Source organism: Nylanderia fulva, unplaced genomic scaffold (assembly GCF_048542155.1).
Source record: "Nylanderia fulva isolate GAGA-0341 unplaced genomic scaffold, ASM4854215v1 Scaffold48, whole genome shotgun sequence".
Taxonomy (NCBI): domain Eukaryota; kingdom Metazoa; phylum Arthropoda; class Insecta; order Hymenoptera; family Formicidae; genus Nylanderia; species Nylanderia fulva.
In genome coordinates, this window is record NW_028190565.1 from 134,103 (window position 1) to 157,669 (window position 23,567).

Sequence of the window (23,567 nt, forward strand, 5' to 3'; positions counted from 1 at the left end):
TCCGGGAATATAAAATAAATTGTTTGAATTCAGAATCACAGAGACCTCGAGAAGAGCAAAAGTCTGGGGAGAGAAGGATTCGTGTCTGATGAAAAAATATAGGGGTTGAAGGAAGCGCTGTTAACAGGCCGTCCTCGCGTTGGCAAGGAGACGTCCTTTCGCGCCGCCGCGATGTAATCCGATGTGACTCGGAGCCGTCTTGAATTCTCTTCGACGTGTATCGCGGCCGGAGCCTAGATGCCTCGGATGATTCCGAGCGTTGGCCAAAGCCTCGAGAAGGTTGCGGCGCGACGTCGCGCAAGCCTCTCCTCGAGAGCTTTTCCCTCCCCCTCCCACCCCCTTTTGCCACCCCTTGCCAAGCCTTCGTCAGGATAATCTCGTTGTAATCACGCAAGCGCCCGTTCCCCGTCGTTCGGAATAACCGGCGACGTTGAATAGTTGTCTTTATACAGGATAATGCCTTTAACAGGAACGACGAAAACGGGTTACGAGACCTCGAATAATAAGGCGATCGAGAATAAATGGATGAGAAAGGGAAGCTCGTTTTTTTTTTTTGTATCGCGGTAAAAAAAATACAAAAATTATGATGGAAATTAAATTTTTATTTTATGCAAATTTTTCTTAAAATAGAATGTTAAAGTATAATCGAAATTTCATATAATCTCTGATACATGTCGAAAAATTCCGCTCTCGCATTTTATCTCCAGAATAGGAAAATTTACATCACATGTCCCTCAAGTTGTGTGATTCAGGGAACGTGTCCCAGGGTTACGGGTTAATCTAATTTGCATTTTCCAAGGTTTCTTGTATTTATGGAGATGAAATTACTTAGTGTTACACATGTGACTAAATATATGATGTTCGTTGTGGGATTCCGTTTTGAAGAGATAAATCTAAATATAGAATTCTTTACACGAGAATTAATTTCATCATGATTATATGCTCCCGCTTTAATCGGATTTTAATGTTGATTCGAGACATGTTGCATATATTTTATAAATCTGTATCGTGTTTACAACATTTTCTATATAGAAAATTATATGATGTAGCGTGACGCGTAATATATAGTTGTTTTTCGATTATTTTCCAGCAAATTGCAAAATTCTAACATCTATTTAGATAATGAGAGAAATACATTATTTATATATTTTAATTTCGTATTATAAAAACTTGAAAAAGCATTATTAAATATATATATATATATATATATATAAAGATTTTTGAAATAGAATTTAAAAAATTATAAATAATTCATATTTTACAACTATAAAATCATATATTATTAATTTTTACACAACAAAAAATAAAAAAAGTTTTTTAAATTTATGACTCGAAAGATTTCTCGTTCGTGTTCTGAACAAAGCTAATTCCTATATTCGCATAAAATTCATTCGTAAATTAGAATATATTATTAATTTTTACACAACAAAAAATAAAAAAAGTTTTTTAAATTTATGACTCGAAAGATTTCTCGTTCGTGTTCTGAACAAGGCTAATTCCTATATTCGCGTAAAATTCGTTCGTAAATTAGAATATATTATTAATTGTTACACAACAAAAAATAAAAAAAGTTTTTTAAATTTATGACTCGAAAGATTTCTTGTTCGTGTTCTGAACAAAGCTAATTCCTATATTCGCGTAAAATTCATTCGTAAATTAGAATATATTATTAATTTTTACACAACAAAAAATAAAAAAAGTTTTTTAAATTTATGACTCGAAAGATTTCTCGTTCGTGTTCTGAACAAGGCTAATTCCGATATTCGCGTAAAATTCGTTCGTAAATTAGAATATATTATTAATTTTTACACAACAAAAAATAAAAAAAGTTTTTTAAATTTATGACTCGAAAGATTTCTCGTTCGTGCTCTGAACAAGGCTAATTCCTATATTCGCGTAAAATTCGTTCATAAATTAGAATATCATATAGCGTATCGTGTGATAACGCGAGATTACTCTCCGATGCTCGCTTAAAGTTCCGTTAATTAGGGTTCAGATCTCCACGCGTCATTAACGCCTGGATAATCTTCTCCTGACTCTCCCTCTCTGTCTTCTTCTACTAAACAAGCTTAATCTATCACGCATACGCGTCGAGTGTTGCATATATTTAGACCACTAGTCACTTTTAAAATGAACATGTTAAATCCACTAGTTTTAACTCTTAGGTTTTATCTCTTCTCTCTACATTTCTCCCCTCTTAATAAAATCTCTTATAGCTCTATTTTCGCCTTAGAAAGAAATTCTATTAGCTCCCTTCCTATCTGAAAAAAATCTTTATTTTATAATACGCAAGCTATGCATATTTCCCACGTTAATCTGTGCCTGAAATGATTATTTCGTATAGTATTTTTATTTATTTATTTTTTGTTAAATAACTGCATAAATAAAAATTTTAATTTATTTTTTAAATTGATTTCTAAAATTCTTGTACATATCTCTATACCTGATCGTATTTTTCAATCTCTTTGAATTTTAATTGATCAAAATCAGCTGATTTCAATTTAAATCTCATTCTTATGTACATACATATAATTATCATTTAAAGTATTCAACCATTCAACAATATATCATCTCGGCAATATTCAATCTATTATACGACGTACTTCACAATATATACATCGCGCTCTGTATCGGATTTATTACGAAGTGAGTAATGTGCTGCCATTACTTATATATTTCTCTTCTTGCGTAATATATCGAACTGTTACACTCTCCGATTCTTCTTTTGCAAGTTTGTCCCCTATATATATATATATATATCCCCTATATATATATATAGGGGATCTATATATATATATTAAAAGTCTTATCAAATCAATACGAAATTTTTCGCAAAAAGCTTCATCTTTTGTGCCGAATACAGGCTGGCGTAGAATAATAATATAACTCGCGTATATTTTTTTCCCGCCAATTTCCCTGGCGTCACGCATAGTTTCACAGTGATATAGGTCTCTGTATCGGAAGCCCTTTACGCAGAATAACACGTTATGCATAATAATTTATGTGCAACGAGAAAATCGCTTTCTCCGACGAGCTATCCGAGACCAGGGCAATCTGTCCTCTTCTCGTTTGCATTCGTCGGGGATGAGACCGCGCCACTTTTCCGGAAAGAAGCGACTTTTATTGTCGCTTGTACTTAAACGCCGACATCTCGATGTAACGATAACGTGTGTCGCTAAACGTGCCCGCGGCAAGATCCATTAGGCTTTACAACCGCCGAGCAGTAAAACTCTGAGAAAACGCCGCTCGTGTCGTTTGACAAGGAGACGAAACAGCTGACGCGTCTCGTTGGGGTGTATCTGTCACAGCGCTCTCTCTCTCTCTCTCTCTCTCTCTCTCTCGCGCTCGCTCGCTCGCTCGCTCTCTCTCTTTTCACCGAGTCCCCGAAGCACATCCGGAGAGCAACATCCGCGCGTTTAATCCTAGATATCGAGAATATCATGTCCCTCGGGAGATGAGAAAGAGCCACCCTCCGTACGTGACTCGGTGCCCGCACGAAAATGGTTTGCGTAAGGCGGAAGACGTTCCAGCGGGACAAAAAGTTGACGTTCCGGAGGCGAAACGTCGTTAACAGCAGATTACAAATTCTCTTAGCGCGATATATTGCGCGATTTTCCTTTATGTCGCGATATCTCGGTTCTTTATCCTTTCGCGGAAATTCTGAACACAGAGGGATGTGTTTTATTCTTGTTAAAACTTAACGGTCCCTGTTAAAATGTTTGTGTCAAATGTATTCATGTATTAATTTAACATATTGCTGTTGTGTTAATTGAACTTACATTTGAAATTATTAAAACAATTAAAAAGGGATGTGAAAATAATACAGCGTGCATCTATTTTCAATTTTATACAATAAACGTGTTCTGCTTTATTAGTGGCAAGATTCATTTGTTAAAATTTACGGAAAAATATGTTGAGTGGGGATGATAAAATCTAAAATTAACATATTTTTAGTTAATTTTTGCATTCAAATTAAGTATGTTAATTTTACACAAAATTTATTTTAAATTACTTCAAAGTTTTGCATGTATTTTGCTTTTATTATATATCCATATTACGTTAAATTAACACAAAAATTTCTGTGGATTGTTTGGAATGTGATATCTGTTAAATTGTAACACGCAATTGTAATCGTCGTAAGAAAGTATTGAAAAATGGGAAATTCTCCAACACCGCAGTTCAAATTTTAATTTACAACTTATAACTAATTAAAACTTTCACGTGATGAAAAATCGAATATTTCTACTCGTCCTCGGGACAGACAAATAAAGCTGCTTAAACAGAAAAATTTCATTTGCACAGAGGGCGAGTCGCTAAATATTTTCTGGAACGCGAAAGATTCAACCGGTGAAAATTCACGATTACAATTTGCCGCAGCAAAGGCTACAAAAGCGTTCATATCGGGAAAAGCGTATTTTAATTTATTTTTATCGCTACACAGAGACTACCATGTTCGAAATGTTTGCCTAGACCCGCTGGTCCAGAGTTATTGCCCGCAGCTTCCAATCGCGTCAGCGCGGCAAGAAAGCGTGCACTGAAAAAAATATTTATGTAAAATTACGATTAAGCTAGGTTTTTTTCCGATCAAGAAATATTCGATTTTTCATCACGTGAAAGTTTTAATTAGTTATAAGTTGTAAATTAAAATTTGAACTGCGGTGTTGGAGAATTTCCCATTTTTCAATACTTCCAGCATAATCATGCAATATTGATACTTACATGGAAGATTACAGATTATATGTAATTTTATATGAAATATATTCTTAAATATTTTCAAGATTAAAAATATTTCACTGAACATGTAATTACACATAGAAAATGTTAGGAATGTATAAATGCTATAAAATAATGTCATAAATAAAATAGATAAATACTTATAAAATAAAATTCTAATAAAGTAAAAATGGTAAATTTAAAATTACATATGATTTTTGCATAAAAATAGTAATTTTACTTATATTTTATACATGTATTTTTACATTAATATGTATTTTTACTTTAAAACAGATGGAAAAAAAAAATTACAATGATAAGCAAGTAACTTTTCCAGTTCTGAGCTAGTAATTTCCATGTAAAAGTACATGAATTTTTTTCAGTGTGTATCAACACAGATCCGAGATTGGATGTATAAGATGAAAATATTCTGTCCGACAGGAAAGAATAAGGGGTATATACAGGGTGTCCGGTAACTAACGGACCAATGATTAAGGGCGGATTCTCTGGCCAATTTGAAGACGATTTTTCCTTAGCAAAAATGTTGAGAAGTCAATAATTTTCGAGTTATAAGCGATTGAAAAAAATGGGTTTTTTGAAAACTAAACGTTTTGGAGTTAAAAGTCTAACATAATTACATTCTTCAGTTAATTTCAGGTAGAGTTTACTATAATAAAATTTTAATTTGAGGCTTAGTTATAAAGATACATAATGACAAATATTGGAAAGTTGTAAAAAATGATGACCTTTTTCGACATTTTCGCTGAGAAAAAATCGTTCCCAAATTGACCAAAGAATCCATTTGCAATCGTTGGTTACCAGACACCCTGTATACAAAGACAGATCTCAAACGCGAGAAATGAAGGCAGAGAAATCTACACACAGAGGGAAAAAAAATCGCGATTAAATATTTAATCCTGTCATTTGTAAACCTTTCATAGAAGACCGAAACATAATTTTCATTATTAGAACATATCAAAAATTATTCCCGACCTTGACCTTTTTCCACATTTTCGCCGAGGAAAAATCGTTCCCAAATTGACCAAAGAATCCATTTGCAATCGTTGGTTACCAGACACCCTGTATACAAAGACAGATCTCAAACGCGAGAAATGAAGGCAGAGAAATCTACACACAGAGGGAAAAAAAATCGCGATTAAATATTTAATCCTGTCATTTGTAAACCTTTCATAGAAGACCGAAACATAATTTTCATTATTAGAACATATCAAAAATTATTCCCGACCTTGACCTTTTTCCACATTTTCGCCGAGGAAAAATCGTTCCCAAATTGACCAAAGAATCCATTTGCAATCGTTGGTTACCAGACACCCTGTATACAAAGACATAATCTCAAACGCGAGAAATGAAGCAGAAATGAAGGCAGAGAGACCTACCATACACACAGAGGGAAGAAAAATCGCGATTGAATAGGGGAGGAGAAAGAGAAAGACTTTGGCGAAAAATCGAAAGAAGGGATGAACGCGGGGGAAAAGAAAGGGAGGGACGCGAACGCGCGGAGATAGAGTGGAGGAAACGGGGGATGGAAATGGGGGTTGGCGGAGAGGATCGGTCGGGTCGTGTGTTGCGGGCTGCTGCGGCTCGGGCGCGACAGTTCTGCTCCGGCCACCGGCGGTGGATTGTCGCGGGAGCCTCGGCGCGAGAGGACCAACCCTACAAGGGAGGGTAGCAGCAGGGGGTGGAGGGAGGAGGGTGGAAAAGGCGCGCGTTCTCTCTCTCTCTCTCTCTCTCTCTCGTTCTCGCGCCCGTAACCTTCTCGTCTCGCGGCCTCCGGTTGTCCTCGTTGCGACCAAAACGTGTTTCCGCGCGCGAAGAGGTGGTAGTGGTGCTGCTGCTGCTGCTGCTGCTAAACAGGGGTGGTGGTGGTGGTGGTGGACGGCGCCGAAGGACGAGAGAAGGGGACAAGGCCGGAACGCGGCTCGGAACGACCGGACCAGGGGATCAATCGGCGACGGCATGAGGAAACGCCTCGAGGCGCGCACGACTGCTGCTCTGCTGTTGCTACCGTTGCTGCTACCGTGTCATCCCTGACGGGGCCGGAAGGGTTGTCGCGACTTACGGGAGAAGGAAAGCGATGAGTTCGAACGCTGACAGTTGTCGTCTTCGGGAGCCGAGGAAGGTTTAAGCGCGTCTCGTGTCGAAAACACGGATCAAGAGGGTTCTTAAGGGAATTCTCTTAAGGGAGAAAATTCACGCGAGGCGTGTTGCATAGACAAATATATATATATATATTTCAACAATAAGTATTTATGCGCAAGCGAACGAGGAAAGACTGTCGAACCCTGATGGAATTAATGAATTGTTCCAATTGTGTAAAGGGAATTCTCTTAAGGGAGAAAATTCACGCGAGGCGTGTTGTATAGACAAATATATATATATATATATTTCAACAAAAAGTATTTATGCGCAAGCGAACGAGGAAAGACTGTCGAACCCTGATGAAATTAATGAATTGTTCCAAGATATAGATAATCTGGCTGGAGCCAGAGGAAGAGGAGACATTCTGCGTGGAGAGTCTCGCTTGGAACGCGAATTCGCGCCCTCGGCACCGTTTCTCGGTAGAGGGGCGGATTCGCCCTTTCCCTCCACCCTGTAGAGGGGGAGAAAAAGCGCGCCAGGGGTCACCAGGACGGTAACTGGGACACCGCGGGTCGACGCGATCCTAGTTTCGGGGACTGCGCGTCCCTTAACCTTTGCGGGTGCCGAACACGCGCGTCGAAGTCGAAGTTTAACCCTTTAGGAGATCACAAGGGAGAAAAGAAGGTCGAAGTCGTTCTCCAGAGACTTCGCGCAAACATTCGTTAATACTTAAATGGTGGTATCGATATAATTGGGTGATATATATATATATATATATATATATACACACAATATCGTACACGGTGAACTCCTCCATCCCTATATAAAACAAAATATATATTAATCTCGGAGCAGCGGAAAGGATCAAAGAGCGATTTAAGCTGAAACAAATCGCGTTCCAGCACCGTCCGACACGCCGGAATAAATAATAAAAATATATATATATATATATATTATATTGTATAATTCGGAGAGGCAGCCCGAATTGTTGTCGCTAAGAGTACAGGCAAAAATAATTAATGCGTTCGATAATTAATGAAAAAGATGCGTACGCACACGCATATACGGGTACACACAGACACGCACACACAGACGCGGATCTCTATTATATTAGATGTACATACATGTTGCAAATCTATTTAAATACATCATAGATGTATATATAATATATTATATATGTGTGTTGAACCTTCATAGGTCTAAATCACAACGTTGAAGCGTTACATAGTATATCACGTTACGCGATTCTCGATAATCGAATAATTCGAGACACAAAGAGAGAAAAAGAAAGAGAGAAAGAGATAAAATAAGGATTTTAGAGGAACAACACTCGCGAAGAAAGTTGTTCAAAATTGTACAACTAAAGAGAAAAAAAGAGACGAGGAAAAGTTATTTATGGTTACAAAGCAGTGAGAGTGCAAGATAGAGAGTGAAAGAGACGAAAATAAAGTACCGTGAGACTCGAGCGGTCGTCTCTGTTAACCAGGGAACCAATCGAACCAATCTTTATCGATCGATCGGACGATCGAAGAAACTGCCACGAAACATTTGCCAATTACGTTAATTAAAAAAAAAAAAAAAAAAAAAAATAGAGAAAGAGAGGAAAAAGAATAATTTACAAGATTCTCTCAAACGTCAATGCGCGCGAATTCTCGCGCGAGTCCACGGTGCTCAATTAGGCGTAATAAGTACAAAGACACGCGGGCCTGCAGAATTATTTTTTTCTTCGACCGAGGTGTGTGTGTCATCCCTCTGAAAACACATTAGTGAATAAGCGCATCGAGTCTGTCCAAATCATTCCCCCTATTCGTGGGGGTAAAAAGAAATTCCCCCCGAAAGACGATCCTAAAATCTACCTCAACAACTGTATCGGCAAACAAAATCGAGTCCCGTACACTTTCGAGCACGTATAACTTATTCCTTAAAAAAAAAAAAAAAAATCACTCGTCCAACTGAAAGTCCTAGAACTTAAAAAGAATCCTCCCCTTTCGAAGTCTCCCTATATACTTCTCTCGCATCCTGACTCTACGCGCGGGATATTAAAATCGCAGCTTCGTACAATTTTCGCGTCGTTCCCTTATTTTTCTTTCGTGAAAAAACGCCGGAGGATCTTGAAATTCCTAAGCGATGATCGGATAATGCAAGCGGCTGATCGTCGTTCGATATAGATAGTCGTTCGCGAAAGACAATCGTATATAACACGCACTATCGAAAAGGTATCTGTCTTGGTCCTCGGGATCGATATCGGATGCGGACGATCGGGCTGTCAAGTCGGCGCACGTTGTGACCGTCGCGAAGCAAGGTGGTGATATGCTCCATCTCACGCGGGTGCGCGCACGGGATAATGCTGGCGGCGAGAGATGAGATGTTAGACCGCCCGGGAGAGAAAGAGAGAAGAAACAGCTGCACCGCGCCAAGAAAGACGCACAGCCATGTCATGGGAGTCTATCTCGTCCAGGGATTACCTCGGGTGAGTTTCCGTTCTGTCGTTCGCCAATGGCGAATTTTCAATCACAAGTATATAATCATTCATTTACCCAAAGCCGGCGAATAAATGTTGGGTGTTTCAAAGGGGAATTAAAAAATTCATTTACGGCTAAGCTTATAATACACTGTGTAATTCCAGAAAATTAATCATTCATAATTCTCGTATTTTTTTCGATGTAATAAGATTACATTCTGTTTTCTTTTTTTTTTTTTTTTTTTTTTTTTTTGCATATCCGGATTTGCAATTTCAATATTTATTTGTAATAATTGCGAGAAAATAATGAAAATATATATGTCAGACGTTAAATATTTTGTTAACTTTTCTCACTTTGACTGTATTTAGTTATTTAATTGCGGTATTGTATATGCCAAATAAACAATAATTGTATATCGAAAAAATTACTGTATATGTATTTAGAATGAGTATTTACATAAAACGCTCAGAACTACTGAATGTATATTTGCTTGAAATATTAAAAGAGGTATCACATTTTTTCGAAAGAAATAAAAAATAAATTGTTGGCTTTCCGCACATATATACATTTAGAATAAAAACGAGCATGCTAAAAGCCCTCTCAGAGTTATATAATCCATTGAAGTCGAGTGTTTCTGTTCCCTTTTGCCGGGTTTAAAGTAATTTTTTTATACAAAAAATTAAAACGCAATAATATGTAATAACAAAAAGTAACATATTTCTATTTATTAACATTTAATAGCATATCTTTATTAATGGGAAAAAAAGTGTAAGAGAATTTTTTGATCAAACAAATTAATAGCATTAAGATCTAATAAAACAAATCGCTCTACTCAATAAATATAAAAAAATAATTTAAAAAATACTTTTTCGTTTATTTTCCCAAAATCATATTTGATATTTCGAGAAATTACTCAAATGGAACATGATGATATGACAATTATTTACGTTACAATGATAATTTAGATAATTACTCAAAAAAAAGTCCGCGCTTTTTGATACATTTATCAGAAGGTAATAATGTAGATCCGCTCTACATTTCAATAATGATCGTAACAATGAAGTATAATAATATTATAATTACGAGCTACCGCGGAATAGATAGGTCACGATGGACGATAATTGCCGTACAGCTCGTAACATAGTTACGCAATGTAAAAAGCAATCCATGCTTCTCGTAACAATATTCTCACATTTTATCCAACAAAAGTTTCATCACCGAATTGTAATTTGCTCCAGTAGCTGGGATTTAGTTAGATATATTCCAGATAGTATACCTCTATATTATATATATACATATATAAAATACCAAGAATAAATTCTGCGAGAAAAAAATGTCCCAAGATTAAATATAATTATATTCGTTCCACATTTTTTTTTCTCACCCAATTCTTGGATCGACGTTATTACGACATTAAGCGAGGGGATGCTTAAGGAAAGCGAAAGATGTACGATAAGGGGGTAGGTTTGCGAGAGCAGATACGCCGTGTACACGTATTTCGTTGATCGACCTCGACGCGCGGAAGAGCCAAGGGATGGTTCGATTTTCCACTTAGAATCGCAACGCCGTACCGTATCTCGTAGCTCGTAAATGGGTCAGGAAAAGAGGTCGCAGGTGCCTCGCCCACCTAGCAAACGTGGTGGGAAAGCGATAGAGTGTCGTATACTCTTCGCTCTACACGATACGCGGACTTGTATACATACATATGGAACAAGAGGGAGAGAGAGACAAGCGCGCACGCATATATGCGCGCGCACAGGCACGCGACTGTTTTGGGGAAAACTTTAACGAGGATAGGGAGTGTGTAATTTGCGACGGGAGGCGAGATTCGCCCCCACGGGACTTCCATCGAGGGTAGCCAGAGAATATAGTCAGGCACTTTTCCCTCGCAATCGTCTACTTTAATCAATCCCAACATCTCGAAGCTGGTCGGAGCAATTAATTTTCTTCCTTGATGTAAACGCTTCATCTCGCCAGGAAAAGAGTGTATGAGCTTTATTTGATAGATTCTTCGCTGAATATATTAATTTGACTTTGTCAAGCGAGTTATTGGTTGCAAAATGTATTTTTACAGACGCGGTTATTTATAGGAAAGGGCATCTCTCTTTAGAACGAGCTTGATGAACGGAAGGAATGTTGATTAAATGTTCTCGTTGAAACGCAATTGTGCTATATTTCTGAAACAATGTAAAAATATATATATGTATTTCGCTCGGTATTCCAGTTTACAAAAGAGATCCGACATAGTTGATGAAAGGGCGAGTCAGTCTCCTGTAGTAGAGAGTTTTGCGATGTATCTCGAACGGAATTGGAAAAAAAGCAAGAAATACAAGTGGATTTCAGTTTTCTCGGATATAGAGCAACGGTCGCATTGCGGTAGGACAAGAGTAGATAGGTAAGAACTCGTGATTCTATACACAGGGTGACCCAGACTTACATATCTCGTTACATCTTACCGCGAGAAACTTTTGAATACGTAATCAATTTTTTCTTATAAAGGAATAATGAAAAAATCTGTAATTTTTTTATAAGCAGTGCAAGGTTGATTTATTAAAGAAACTTAATCGTGGCTACGCAAACGGGTAATAAAAGCTTGATTGTTATATTTAATTTCTTATAAACGCACCTTTAACCAGATTACTTCAAAGCTTGGATATATCAGATAGTTAATAGGGAGCTCGCTTTGAGAGAGAAATGTGTAACGTGTTCATACAATTTCCAAGAGATTAAAGAGACTGAAAAAATGGATTTAAATATACGTGAGTGAAAACTGCTGCGGTAAAAAGGTGGATGTGTAGGATACCCTGTATATACCTAGTAACTTCTATAATGCGCAGTTTGCAAACTCAAACCTCCGGGATGGCAGCCAAAAGCGGTTTATCTCGGCGCGGTTCTCCTTCCGTTCGTCCTAGAAATAAATTAAGAGCCTGCGCATGGAACCTGCGAGAGGTCAGTTGCCCACATCCATCATCTAACATAGACGTTTGACGTGAGCTGTGAGCTTTCAAGATATTGACCAGAATGGGAACAGGATGAGAGTTTTTATCTACAGCTATGATTTAGTCATTTCGCAGAACGTCAGATTGCGTAGGATGTTGGTGGTAATCTTGGACAAATTTTCGACAATATTACTTTAAAGATTCATCGTTATTCGATATTAACGTCTTTTAGCCTGAGATGCAAAAAGGAATTTGAATATACACACAGTAAATGTAAAGAAAATAAAATAAAATAAAAATAATTAATAAAATTAAAAATTAATGAATAATTATATGTATCTTTTACAAGAAACTAAGAAATATAAATATGAAGAAAATAAAATAAAATAAAAATAATTAATAAAATTAAAAGTTAATGAATAATTATATGTATCTTTTACAAGAAATATAAATATTGAAGAAAACATATATACATTTCAAGTTTTCTTTCTATCGCGAGATAATATTAAAGTTTCTTTTTAATTTAGAACTTGTAACGTAATTTTACAAAGCACACTAATTTACTTTATATAAGCTTGTATCGTATTCTTGCGCGAATATCGAAAAGAGATTATACTGTTCCACTTTATACATACCGCAGGTATAAATCACATTCAAGCGAGAGCACAATTTTGGAATTTCTATAGAACTTAAGCGATCAATGTTGTGAAAATATCGCATCGCGCTCGGTTACGTCTTCTTTAAATTCCTCTCATCGGATTTCACGGCGAGCATGAAATTCCACGAATATTCGAATCAAGCACCCTTAAATAGATAACGATAATAATCATCGTCCGATATATAATAATATATATGCAGACAATGACTGCTTCTTATATTATTAAAATCGTGCAAATTAAAAAAATTGTATCAGTCGAAATAAATTTGATATCGGAGTATAAATTACGAGCATTATAATTTCATATATTTGATATTTTTCAACGAAATAAAATATCACTATGCGTAGTCATTCCATAAAATTTATGAAAATAATTAATACACTTTTAAGCGAATTTTAAAGGAATATATGAAAGCTGCATGAAATTGATTCCTCTCGTCATGCGTCACTGGTATCAGACATGAACGGGCTCGAGTGATTAAAGCGTCGAGCGGCTAATATAATTGCGCGATTTAGCTCACAAATAAAGGATTAATATAGATTATGCCAATATATACATTGAATAGCGCGGATTATCGAATGTTTGCAGCGGATCGGCGAGTCATCAGCTCTCGGCGACCGCGCTGCTGGGGAGCCCTGATGGATCGAGACATCCACTCGACGTCTGCGAGTTTACCGAAGAGGATTACCGCCACCAAAATGGCAATGGTAGTAATGGCCATTACCAAAATGGCAGATCGGGCACTGGTATATGGGAATGTCTCATAGGCTGCAGGAGACGGCTCGATCAACAATTAGCCCGAAGGAGGGTAAGTATCCCACAACATGCATATATCCGCTCTTCCTAAGCCTCTTGGGAGGCATAGGAGGATCTTCGAAAGCAGTTGGTTTCAATTTAACAGAGATCATGCGTTCGGTACTTGAGAATCTTATTATCAATAAACAATTCTAAACAGTTATATATTCATTATATGTATTAATTAATCTTAATGTTGATTTATAGCAATTTACAAATGGGGGGTAACAACATGAGAAAAATAGAAAACATATTTTTCTTAATTTATTAGGATGTTGATCGATGAAATAAAATATTGGAGATGAGACAGATATAATGTCGCGGCAACTTATTACGTTCAAAGATATTTTACTGCACGCTTCTCACTTCTATTCAGGTATTAATTTATTAATAAAGCTCTCACTTGGAAAGGCGCGTGCCAAGTATTATCTCGAAATCGCGATCATAATTTTAGACAAACATCGCGCTTAGAAGCGAAATTGGCCGGGCGCCACAACAACACTTACCACGTAATATTAATGGTCCTACAAATTAATTTAATCAACCAATTCTTTAAACCGTTCCCTCGCGGGCGCCGAACGCGGTTTAACGTTCCCAAAGCAATCGGAGGGTCGTATATTAGTGTGTCAAACGAGAGCAACAGTATCTTGGTGGTTCACTTGGCCTTTCAAAGTAACCACCGGTTAGGAATGACGGTTGGCTGCATAACGAAGCATATTTCGCGGACGAGGAACAAGCTTTATCGGTCACTGTCAAGTTCACGATGTGCATGCGGTAGTTCTGGTCACGCTATCCACCACTAAAACCTACTGCACTAGGTGTTTATCGTTTCCGGTGAGAAACTTATGACTTCGCGTTACACATCCGACAGTTTATATCCACGACATTCTCTTTAAGCGATGACAGACGTAATTTGTGCTCCCGTCTTCGCCGACTCGAACGACGACAACTCAACCGAGTTTCGATTTTAACGAGAGATGATTGAAAGGAACACAGAACTTGTGCATTGTTGATTTGTAGAAGAGACTCTACATCTTTTCTCTCTTTTATTTTTTTCCGAAATATGTATATAACTGCGAGAAAGATTAATATTGGCGTATTTATTTTTCAATTATTGAAAAAATTGCTAGCTCCTATTATAATGAATTGTATTGGACAGATATGACTTAACGTGAAGGAATAATCGAGGCTGAGTCCTATTTTCTCGACTATAGTATTATATGTTAACGAGCATAAAGACTGGGGTTTATTCACACGCAATCTCGCATGCAACGTTAAGTTTTCGTTGACACAATATTATTAATACCATTGCTCTCAATATTTCTTAATGCTTTCCCTCGCAGGAAATTATCTTACTCTGTTATGATAATAACTTCATTATGATAAGTATGTATAATAAGCAGACGGTGCATCATAAATATTCTCGTCTCATTAGAATTCTAAAAAAAGTAAAAATTGTCTCGCTTACACGCATCTGGGTACATTTTTACGTCCCTTAAGAGGCTATTTATATTTTATCATAGAATTTAATCTACTACATACACACATACATACACAACAGGGACAAAGTTCATGGGCGAATCGATACGACCTTCTACCTCTGCATCGTATTATCTACGTTAAGGCTTATTGCTGCGTAACAAAGACCACAACATGTAATGTAACTTCTTCCTAGTAGAATCATCTATCATTTAAGGCCCGTTTCACAAGACACATAATAAAACCATTACGACAACATTTATCCAGCACAAACAAATTTATTCGGTACACAAGCAATAATTTTAAGTAAATGGAATTAAAAATGCAAAATTATTCATATACATGTTTTAAACGCTGCATCTCTCAACTACGTAAAAAATAATTTATTGTTAGTGCTTTTCAATTTTACGAATTATTACGCAATGTCATTTAATATTAGATCGTTAAATCAAATAGTGATTTAAAAAGAAAGTTCGTGGAATTGAATCACTTATTTATGTGATCCATTTAAAATCCGCTTAATTTGTAATATCTCTCTGACTTTGTGGAAAGAAAATGCGAAATTAATATTTTAGCTTGAAAAAATAATTACAAAGCTATGAAAACCAAATTATATTCAAATTTTGCAAAATTTCATACAACGAGCTTTACATGTATGTACACACATACAATATATAACTATCATTTTATAATTATCGTCTATTAAAATATTGTTATATTATATTAATAGCGCGCAATTTCCTCTTTGACTCGCACACGCGCTTATGGACATTGCATTTTCGCTCGAGAGAGCCTGAGATTAATTCAATTTCAAGGCTGATTGTGTCGTAAAGTCCACGGTTGATTACGAGAAGAAAACCGTGGGATATTGAATAATAAATAGTCCAGGATGCAAGGGCGTGTGCGATCGGCGGAAATTCAAGGACTCGCGAAGATAACGAGATGACACATTTCAAGCACGAATCATTTTAAAGAAGAGCGATAAATGTGATTGATTAAAAATTTATTCGAGATTATAATTAAAGAAAGACTTATTTAAAGGAAGACTTACGTCAAGTCGTCGCGTCGTAAACACAATTTATTATACACGCGCGATAAATTAGACACAGTATTAAGTGCGAATCGAATCCGTGCTATTTCGTGTGTCTCAGGTGGAACAGGGTTTGAAATTGTATCGGGCTCATAAACAGCAGGCCGCGGTTAGAAAGTGGAGAGGTGCCCTGAAGAGCATCAGACACCGCGAGGATAAATTCGCCCTCCTCGGATATCTGTACCAGGCGTACATGGATTGGGGCAAATACAGGTAGATTGTACATAATTTAGCTGTAATATACGTGTGCCAGAGACTGTGCTTCTTTTTCTTCGTCGCAATTGTTCGCGTGTGTATTAAATTAAAGTGAAACAAGTCGAGAGTTACCCTGTGCGCGTTATTAAAAGTAATCTAGAGAAAAGTAGGACGGAACGAGGTAAACGGGTCAAGTCATGTGTACTTGTTTAACTTCGCTAAAGAAATATTACACAAGTGTATTACAAGTGTATGAATTGAAGATTAATATCTATATTTAAGAATAGTGACAAGCATTCGAATTTTCTCGTTTAAATTTATTAAATTTGATCGTATAAGGACTCGAGAATTGGTTCGTATATTATTGCTCGGTAGAAGAAACTCTTCAAAGAAATCTTGAAAATTTTAAATACTTTGAAGGTCTGGAATATGACCTAGATAATCATTCCTTATATACATACATATATGTGAATAATATTTTCTCTGAAATGTTCAAGATTCTGGATAAAGTCAAGAGAAAAAATATATATATTGTTTTATGCGAAAAAACAAGATCTTATTTTTTACTAAATTTATCTCTTCTTTTATATTTTTCATTATATTCTTTCTTCCAAAGAACTCTTTACATCGTATCTAAAACTGATGAGGCAATTTATTTTCTAATTTTGCAACACTTTAAAAGATTTTTATAATTTGTAGATTAAACGTAAACCAAATAGAATCATATATTTAAAAAAATGTCTATTTTAAAAATTCCATTAAACATTTGAGAGAAAAATATGAATTTTTTATATAACATTTTATATTATATTACTAGATTGTACGAATAATATTGATTTTTACAATTTTAAAATCATTCAAGAGAGATCTTCAAGATTTTTTCAAAAAATATCTGAATAATTTAAGATATTCGTTATACATACATATATGTGTATATTCAAAGTGATTTTACGTGATTCCATCGTTTTCCACATCTTATCAAAACAAAATGAAATGTTAGCTTATGCAGTTTTTTCATCTTCACACACATTTCTCTAAAAAAATATTTCTCTTTTCGATAATAATTCCGCGATTTTTGCATCGCCGCGATTTCTCTCCCTTCAGGGACAGCATCGAATTCGGGAACAAGCAATTATGCATCTCGGAGGAGCTGGATTCACCGAACATGCGGGCGGAAGCATATTTGAACCTGGCCAGGGCACACGAGAGATTAGGCGCTCTGGACAGAGCGTTAGATTACGCTCGGCACAGGTTTGAGAGCCTCCTTAATTCATTACACAGCTTATGTAAATGACGTCATATAAAACCTCAAAGCGGAAAGAATATTATAGATCGAATGCACGCGTACGCGCGATTAATATTTTTTTCGCTATATATGAAATATATCGGTAATTTAATTAATAAATTAGAAAAATACAAATCGGAATATGTCCAATCATCGTATCAATTTTCTAAAAATTTGTCATTTGAAGAAAAATAAAAATAGGTATCAATTTCGAATCGATTAGGCTGAAATGTAACGTCCCTTTGTGTTGACGATAATTTTATGGACTACTTTTATTGACACTCTGTTGTATATGTGTGCATGTGCATTAATATTCATGATTTTGCATTCTCGCAGCTTGTATAACGAGTGCGATCAGTGCGCCACTGCTGGATTAGTTCACTTAACCGTAGGCAGAGTCCACTTGGAGTTAGCGGGATTCTGTAAAGCCCTGGAAGCGTTTCAAAGAGCCCACAAAATCGCCCACTCCATTCAAGATCCCTCTTTAGAGCTTCAGGTAATTAGGTCCCTTTGTCTGTTGTTTTTCTTTCTTACAACGAGTATAAGCACGCAGTATCGTGATGTTTTATTAATTAGGAGACGGAACATAAGAAAAACAATTAAGAGGGACAATGTTGTATCCACGAGATGTATTTTTCGTTTTGCCTTCTACCTCATTCAATTAATCGCCTAATCCCAAAGCGACTCCTTCACTAGACGCAGTCGATCGCTTAATCGCTTAATCTCAAACCCATTTGTTCGCTTGATACTGTCGGGAGATTTATTCGAAAAAAAAAAAACCATTTTTTCCCGCGATTATATATTCATATCCCAAGAATTTAAAACCATATGGAAAATTATTTTTCCCTACAAAATGGATGACTTTTCTCTATCTCGCATCTCTAGCCTTTCTAAATGTTTTATTTATTTGTTCCACATCAATTACGTTTCGTTTCATTTTCAGGTGTATGTCGGCCTGTCGGAACTCTTCTGCAGATTACAGGATGCGGACAAGAGTGCGAGATACGCCGCGAGAGCTTACGATCTCTCGAGAAGTTTACAACTGGGAGATCTGAATTCGCGTCATCACCGAGCGGCGTTATTACAAATGGCCGCGGCGCTTCGAAAAAAGGGAGAATTAGGCGACGCTCACGATTACTGCTCGGTAAAGTTTCAGTTGAGAGAGATATATGTAAAGGCGGGAAAAAAGTTGGTCGCTTTGGTCAAAGCGAGATTTAAGTAAAGCGAAATGTCTTCCCGTGACATTTTTTTTCCTTTTAAAGATACTGCCAATCTTTCCTCGAACGTACATTTTTAATCTCTCGCGATTTTTTCCTTCTTAATTACGCGACTTTATTTCCACTTCGTCAAACATCCCTTCGAATATTTCCAAGAAAGCTTCTCGTAATTGTGTAAGAAATAAAAATATCAAAGATGTTTCATCGAAGAAAATTGCAATGACTAATCAAGACATCACAATATTAAGATTTAACAGAGTATATAAATTATTATTTATCACTTTGTGCATATGGGAAGATTTTTTCTTTTAAAGATATTGCCAATGTTTTCTCGTACGTTCATCTTTAATCTTTCGCGATTTTTCCTTCTTAATTACGCGACTTTATTTCCGCTTCGTCGAACATCCCTTCGATTATTTCCGAGCAAAATGCTCGTAATTGCGTAAAAAGTAAAAATAAAATGTATCAAAGACATTTCATCGAAGAAAGTTGCAATTAATCGAGATACCACAATATTAAGATTTAACAGAGTATATAAATTATTATTTGCTTTTTTTCTTTTAAATATATTGCCAATCTTTCCTCGAACGTACATCTTTAATTTCTCGCGATTTTTTTCTTCTTAATTAAGCGACTTTATTTCCACTTTGTCAAGCATCCCTTCGAATATTTCCGAGAAAAATGCTCGTAATTGCGTAAAAAATAAAAATAGAATTTATCAGACATTTCATCGAAGAAAGTTGCAATGATTAATCGAAGTACTACAGTATTATGATCTAACAGAGTGTATAAATTATTATTTATCATGTTGTGCACAGGAAGCTACGCGGTTGTCATTAGTTTCTGGCGATCAAGCCAGTTACGCCCGAAGCATCCGTATTATGGGAGACATTTATAGAAAGAAATCTGATATAAATGTAAGTAATTATATATCCACGAATAGGTTGAATTGTCTTGCGCCTCTTGCTTAGCTTCTATATAATTTTTTTTTCTATAATCTTTCATATTTTTATACCATTACCTATTAATTATCGCACGTTAAAATAGAATTTTGAGGTGTATATAAAATTCAATGCAATTCTCATATAAATTTATTCTAAAAGCGCGATTGATGGTGACGTTTGATGGCGAGAAAAACTTTCTCTCCCTTTTTCTCTTTTTTTTTCTTTGATATATTCATATAAAGACTTAAAACCGCATATGAATCGTATAATTGGAAATAAAGCTAATATATTTACTTGCATATTGTGCCGTTTGTAGAGATAAATCTTTTTTTATCAACGTTCGCGGCAAGCATTATATATTAAATACCGATACTATCAAAACCATTCACAGCCTTATTGTATCTTCTAACATTGTTACGTACGGGTATTGTCATCGGCGATGAAAAAAAAAACGTGATAACTGAAGCGTTCCTTTGCATGTCACGCATGTTACAAAAGCGATTTTAACGTCGTGTCACGCTTGGAACGCATGCCGCTTTCATTTTATTTCGCTACGAAACCCTTTACAAATTCTGTTAAAAAGTGAGCAAAAGTTATTTATAAAATCTGTCCATTTATTTTAAAATGGAAGCAAAATTTTGAGAAAAGTGATAATTCCTTTATTAAATTTTAAAATGTGTTTTTTAAAAATAAGAATATATATATATATATATATATATATATATATATAATATCACTTCATAACTTTCATCAGTTTTCAATTCAAATATATTTTCTCATTTACGCAAATTGTTAACGATAAAAATATTCAATTTATAGTTTCGCGTTTATTAGAATTTAACTATATTTAGAAATTTATATATTAAACAAGGTAAAAAATATGTTTTTATAAACAAAAATAAAATCAATAATAGATAATAAATAACTACATGAAGGTTATATAATCTTTTACCACAGACACATTTGGGACTGTAAATTTTAATTAAATTTAAACTAAGAATATATAGCAAATTTCAATAAAAGCGAAATGTTTGTAATCAATCTAATAATTTATGAAATTATACATTATCGTGTTTACATATGTATGCACGTCATATATATATACATAGATATTAAATTTATATTTGCTCCGGCACATATTTGCGTAGATGACAAAATGATATTGTATCGCATGTCAAAGATATTTCGAAATAGAGCAGACGACCCGTTTGCGTATGCGTATATACAATTTTCTCTTAGAATTTACCCTGAAAATCATGGTATAATCGTGGGATAATAAGATGTTGGAAGAATTTTACAAGAGTTTCTCTGATTAATATTTACCACAATAAAAAATATTAATATGTACATAGTAAATTTTACACTATGTACACAGTAAAATTAATCGAGTATATCTTATTGTAATATAGATATTAATATTTTTATTGTGGTAAATATTAATCAGAGAAACTCTTATAAAATTCTTCCAGTGCCTTTTATATATATTGTCCCACGATTACCATGATTTTCAGGGTAAATTCTAAGAGAAAATTTTCTCTGTGATACATATTATATAACATCCTCATTTGCTAGCTGCACGGATGCACGTGTTACTGCGCTTCAGCAGGCGCGATAGAGTAAAGGAATACGCTTGTCGAACTTAAAATCTTTTAGTCTTTTAGTTGGCGATCGCGCGATGCACACACAATTAGCCTTTAGTTCATGCATCGCGCACGCCGGCCCGTACGTCACGTTAGAACGATAACATCGGTGAGATAAAGATGGACATATTGCAGAAAGCCTTTCGGCAGTACGAGAGCGCGATGGGCTCGGCCGCGGCAACCGGAGATCGGTTGTGCCAGATGGAGGCGATGGACGGTGCAGCGAGATGCCTGGAGGCTCTCAGGCTGCAGCACAAGATATGCAACTGCCGGCCCCTCGAGTTCAATACCAGACTCCTGGAAGTGGCAGGATCAGTTGGCGCTAAGGTAAACCTGCCAATACAGATTCGCTGCCCGTGTTTCAGAGAAAAAAACAAGAGAGAGAGAGAGTGTGTGAGTGGAGTGACGGGAGAGACGAGAAAGGGAGAATGAGCCCCGGAAAAGCGCGATGTACTGTGAAATCAATTTCCATTCTTCCGTCAGACTTGGAAATTTCTCTTTTTCTTTTCTCTCCGGTCTCCGAGAGATCGCAACGAAACTTGAAGTAAACGCGAAAAAGTTCTTCGCTCGTTGAGTATGTCGCGAGAATTGGAACGTACTGTCAAATGAACAAAGCTGAGTTTTTTTATTTTAAGAATTGACTTGGATCTCTAACGTAACATGCACATCTATCTGGTATCAACTCGTCACCCGATTATTTTAATCGAATAAAAAAATAGATAAAGTATAACGTCTAGTAACAAATTGTGGAAATTGTGTAATCTTTGATATACTATCTATCATCAGTTTGTCGTGCTTCTTTTGAATAAATATTAAATCGCGATGATATTTTAAAAAATTTTTAATGTTATTTGCCTAAAAAAAGAGAGAGAGAGAAAGATAAAAAGAAAAGAAATAATTAATATAATATACTGTTATATTATAATTGTAATATGATATAATATTGTAATAATATTATTATATATATTAAATATTACATATTATATTAAATTATTATATTATATCACAATTATTAAATTATGTTATATTATAATGTATAAGCTATCTCTTCTTTTCTAATATCACTTTACCCGCGATAATCCGTATAAGATATATACATTTAAAATCAAATTACGGAGACAATATAATTAAGGATCTAATTGTTTATAGCTCTTGGTGCGGACAGTCAGGTCCAGACTATCGCGGATTTACGGATCTTTGGGAGATGAAGAACAAAAAGGACACCACGAGAGATTAGCTATCGCGATGGAGGAAGATCTGGAGTTGCGATGTGGAAGCTGTAACGAGCCTTTTGGCCTGGAAGCTGATTCCCTGGAGGCATTACCCTGCTCTCACATATTACACGCTCGGTAGGATACTTCGGAGATCTCGAAAATTATTTTTTTATTTTTTTCAGAACAGTAAATGAAATTAAAACGCTTGAAAAAATTTTTTTCGAATAATATTTCTCCTTATTTTTCGGCGTAAAACGTTTGCAGATGCGCGTACGATATTTTGAAGAGACGCGACAAGAAGAAGAAACGTTTATGTCCCGACTGCCACAAATCTGTCAGTTCACGGCTGTACCTGCATTGCGAGGATCCACACGGCATGAATACGTTAAATCATAGTTCCTTGAGCCTGGCGTCGTTGAGGGCCAGCAGCCTAGCAACACTTGAGGACTGTCACGCGACGAGTAGCGTTTAAAATAACACACAGTGGGATTTCTCGTTTATTTTAACGCGTTGGTATCCGCATGCGATTAGAGATAATTTTAAGGATCATAATTCGGATGGTAAAAAAAAGTCAACGGAAAGTAGTACGATGCAAAAAGATTTAATGGCAATAAAAAAGTGCACGCCTCGATCTACATTGTCGAATATATTATATATTTTCCTCCCTTTTCCAGAGCAAATCTCATGCATAAAATAATATAATTGAAAAAATTGGAATCGACATTATTTTACCGATTTCTTATCATTCTATAAGACGATGAATTATTATTTGTTTTTTACCTAGACAACATCATGTTCAAAATTGGCATCTTTAATAAGATATTATTTTAATTAA

The 23,567-nt window shown here is 35.8% G+C and overlaps 1 protein-coding gene across 2 annotated transcripts; it reads left to right on the top strand.

Annotated features, from left to right (window-relative positions):
* The first annotated feature begins 6,318 nt into the window (after positions 1 to 6,318).
* On the top strand, positions 6,319 to 23,367 carry LOC114938673 (43 kDa receptor-associated protein of the synapse homolog). Of its 2 annotated transcripts, none has more exons than XM_029312692.2 (10): positions 6,319 to 9,283; positions 13,462 to 13,681; positions 16,299 to 16,450; positions 17,537 to 17,683; positions 18,054 to 18,213; positions 18,661 to 18,861; positions 19,753 to 19,851; positions 21,639 to 21,845; positions 22,668 to 22,867; positions 22,997 to 23,367. In XM_029312692.2, exons 1-10 carry the CDS (start codon positions 9,246 to 9,248, stop codon positions 23,202 to 23,204), a joined length of 1,632 nt encoding a protein of 543 aa, XP_029168525.1. In that variant the 5' UTR covers positions 6,319 to 9,245; the 3' UTR covers positions 23,205 to 23,367. The 2 variants fall into 2 exon arrangements, with proteins under 2 accessions (XP_029168525.1, XP_029168526.1); XM_029312693.2 differs by having other exon boundaries at positions 21,654 to 21,845.
* Positions 23,368 to 23,567: the final 200 nt, after the last annotated feature.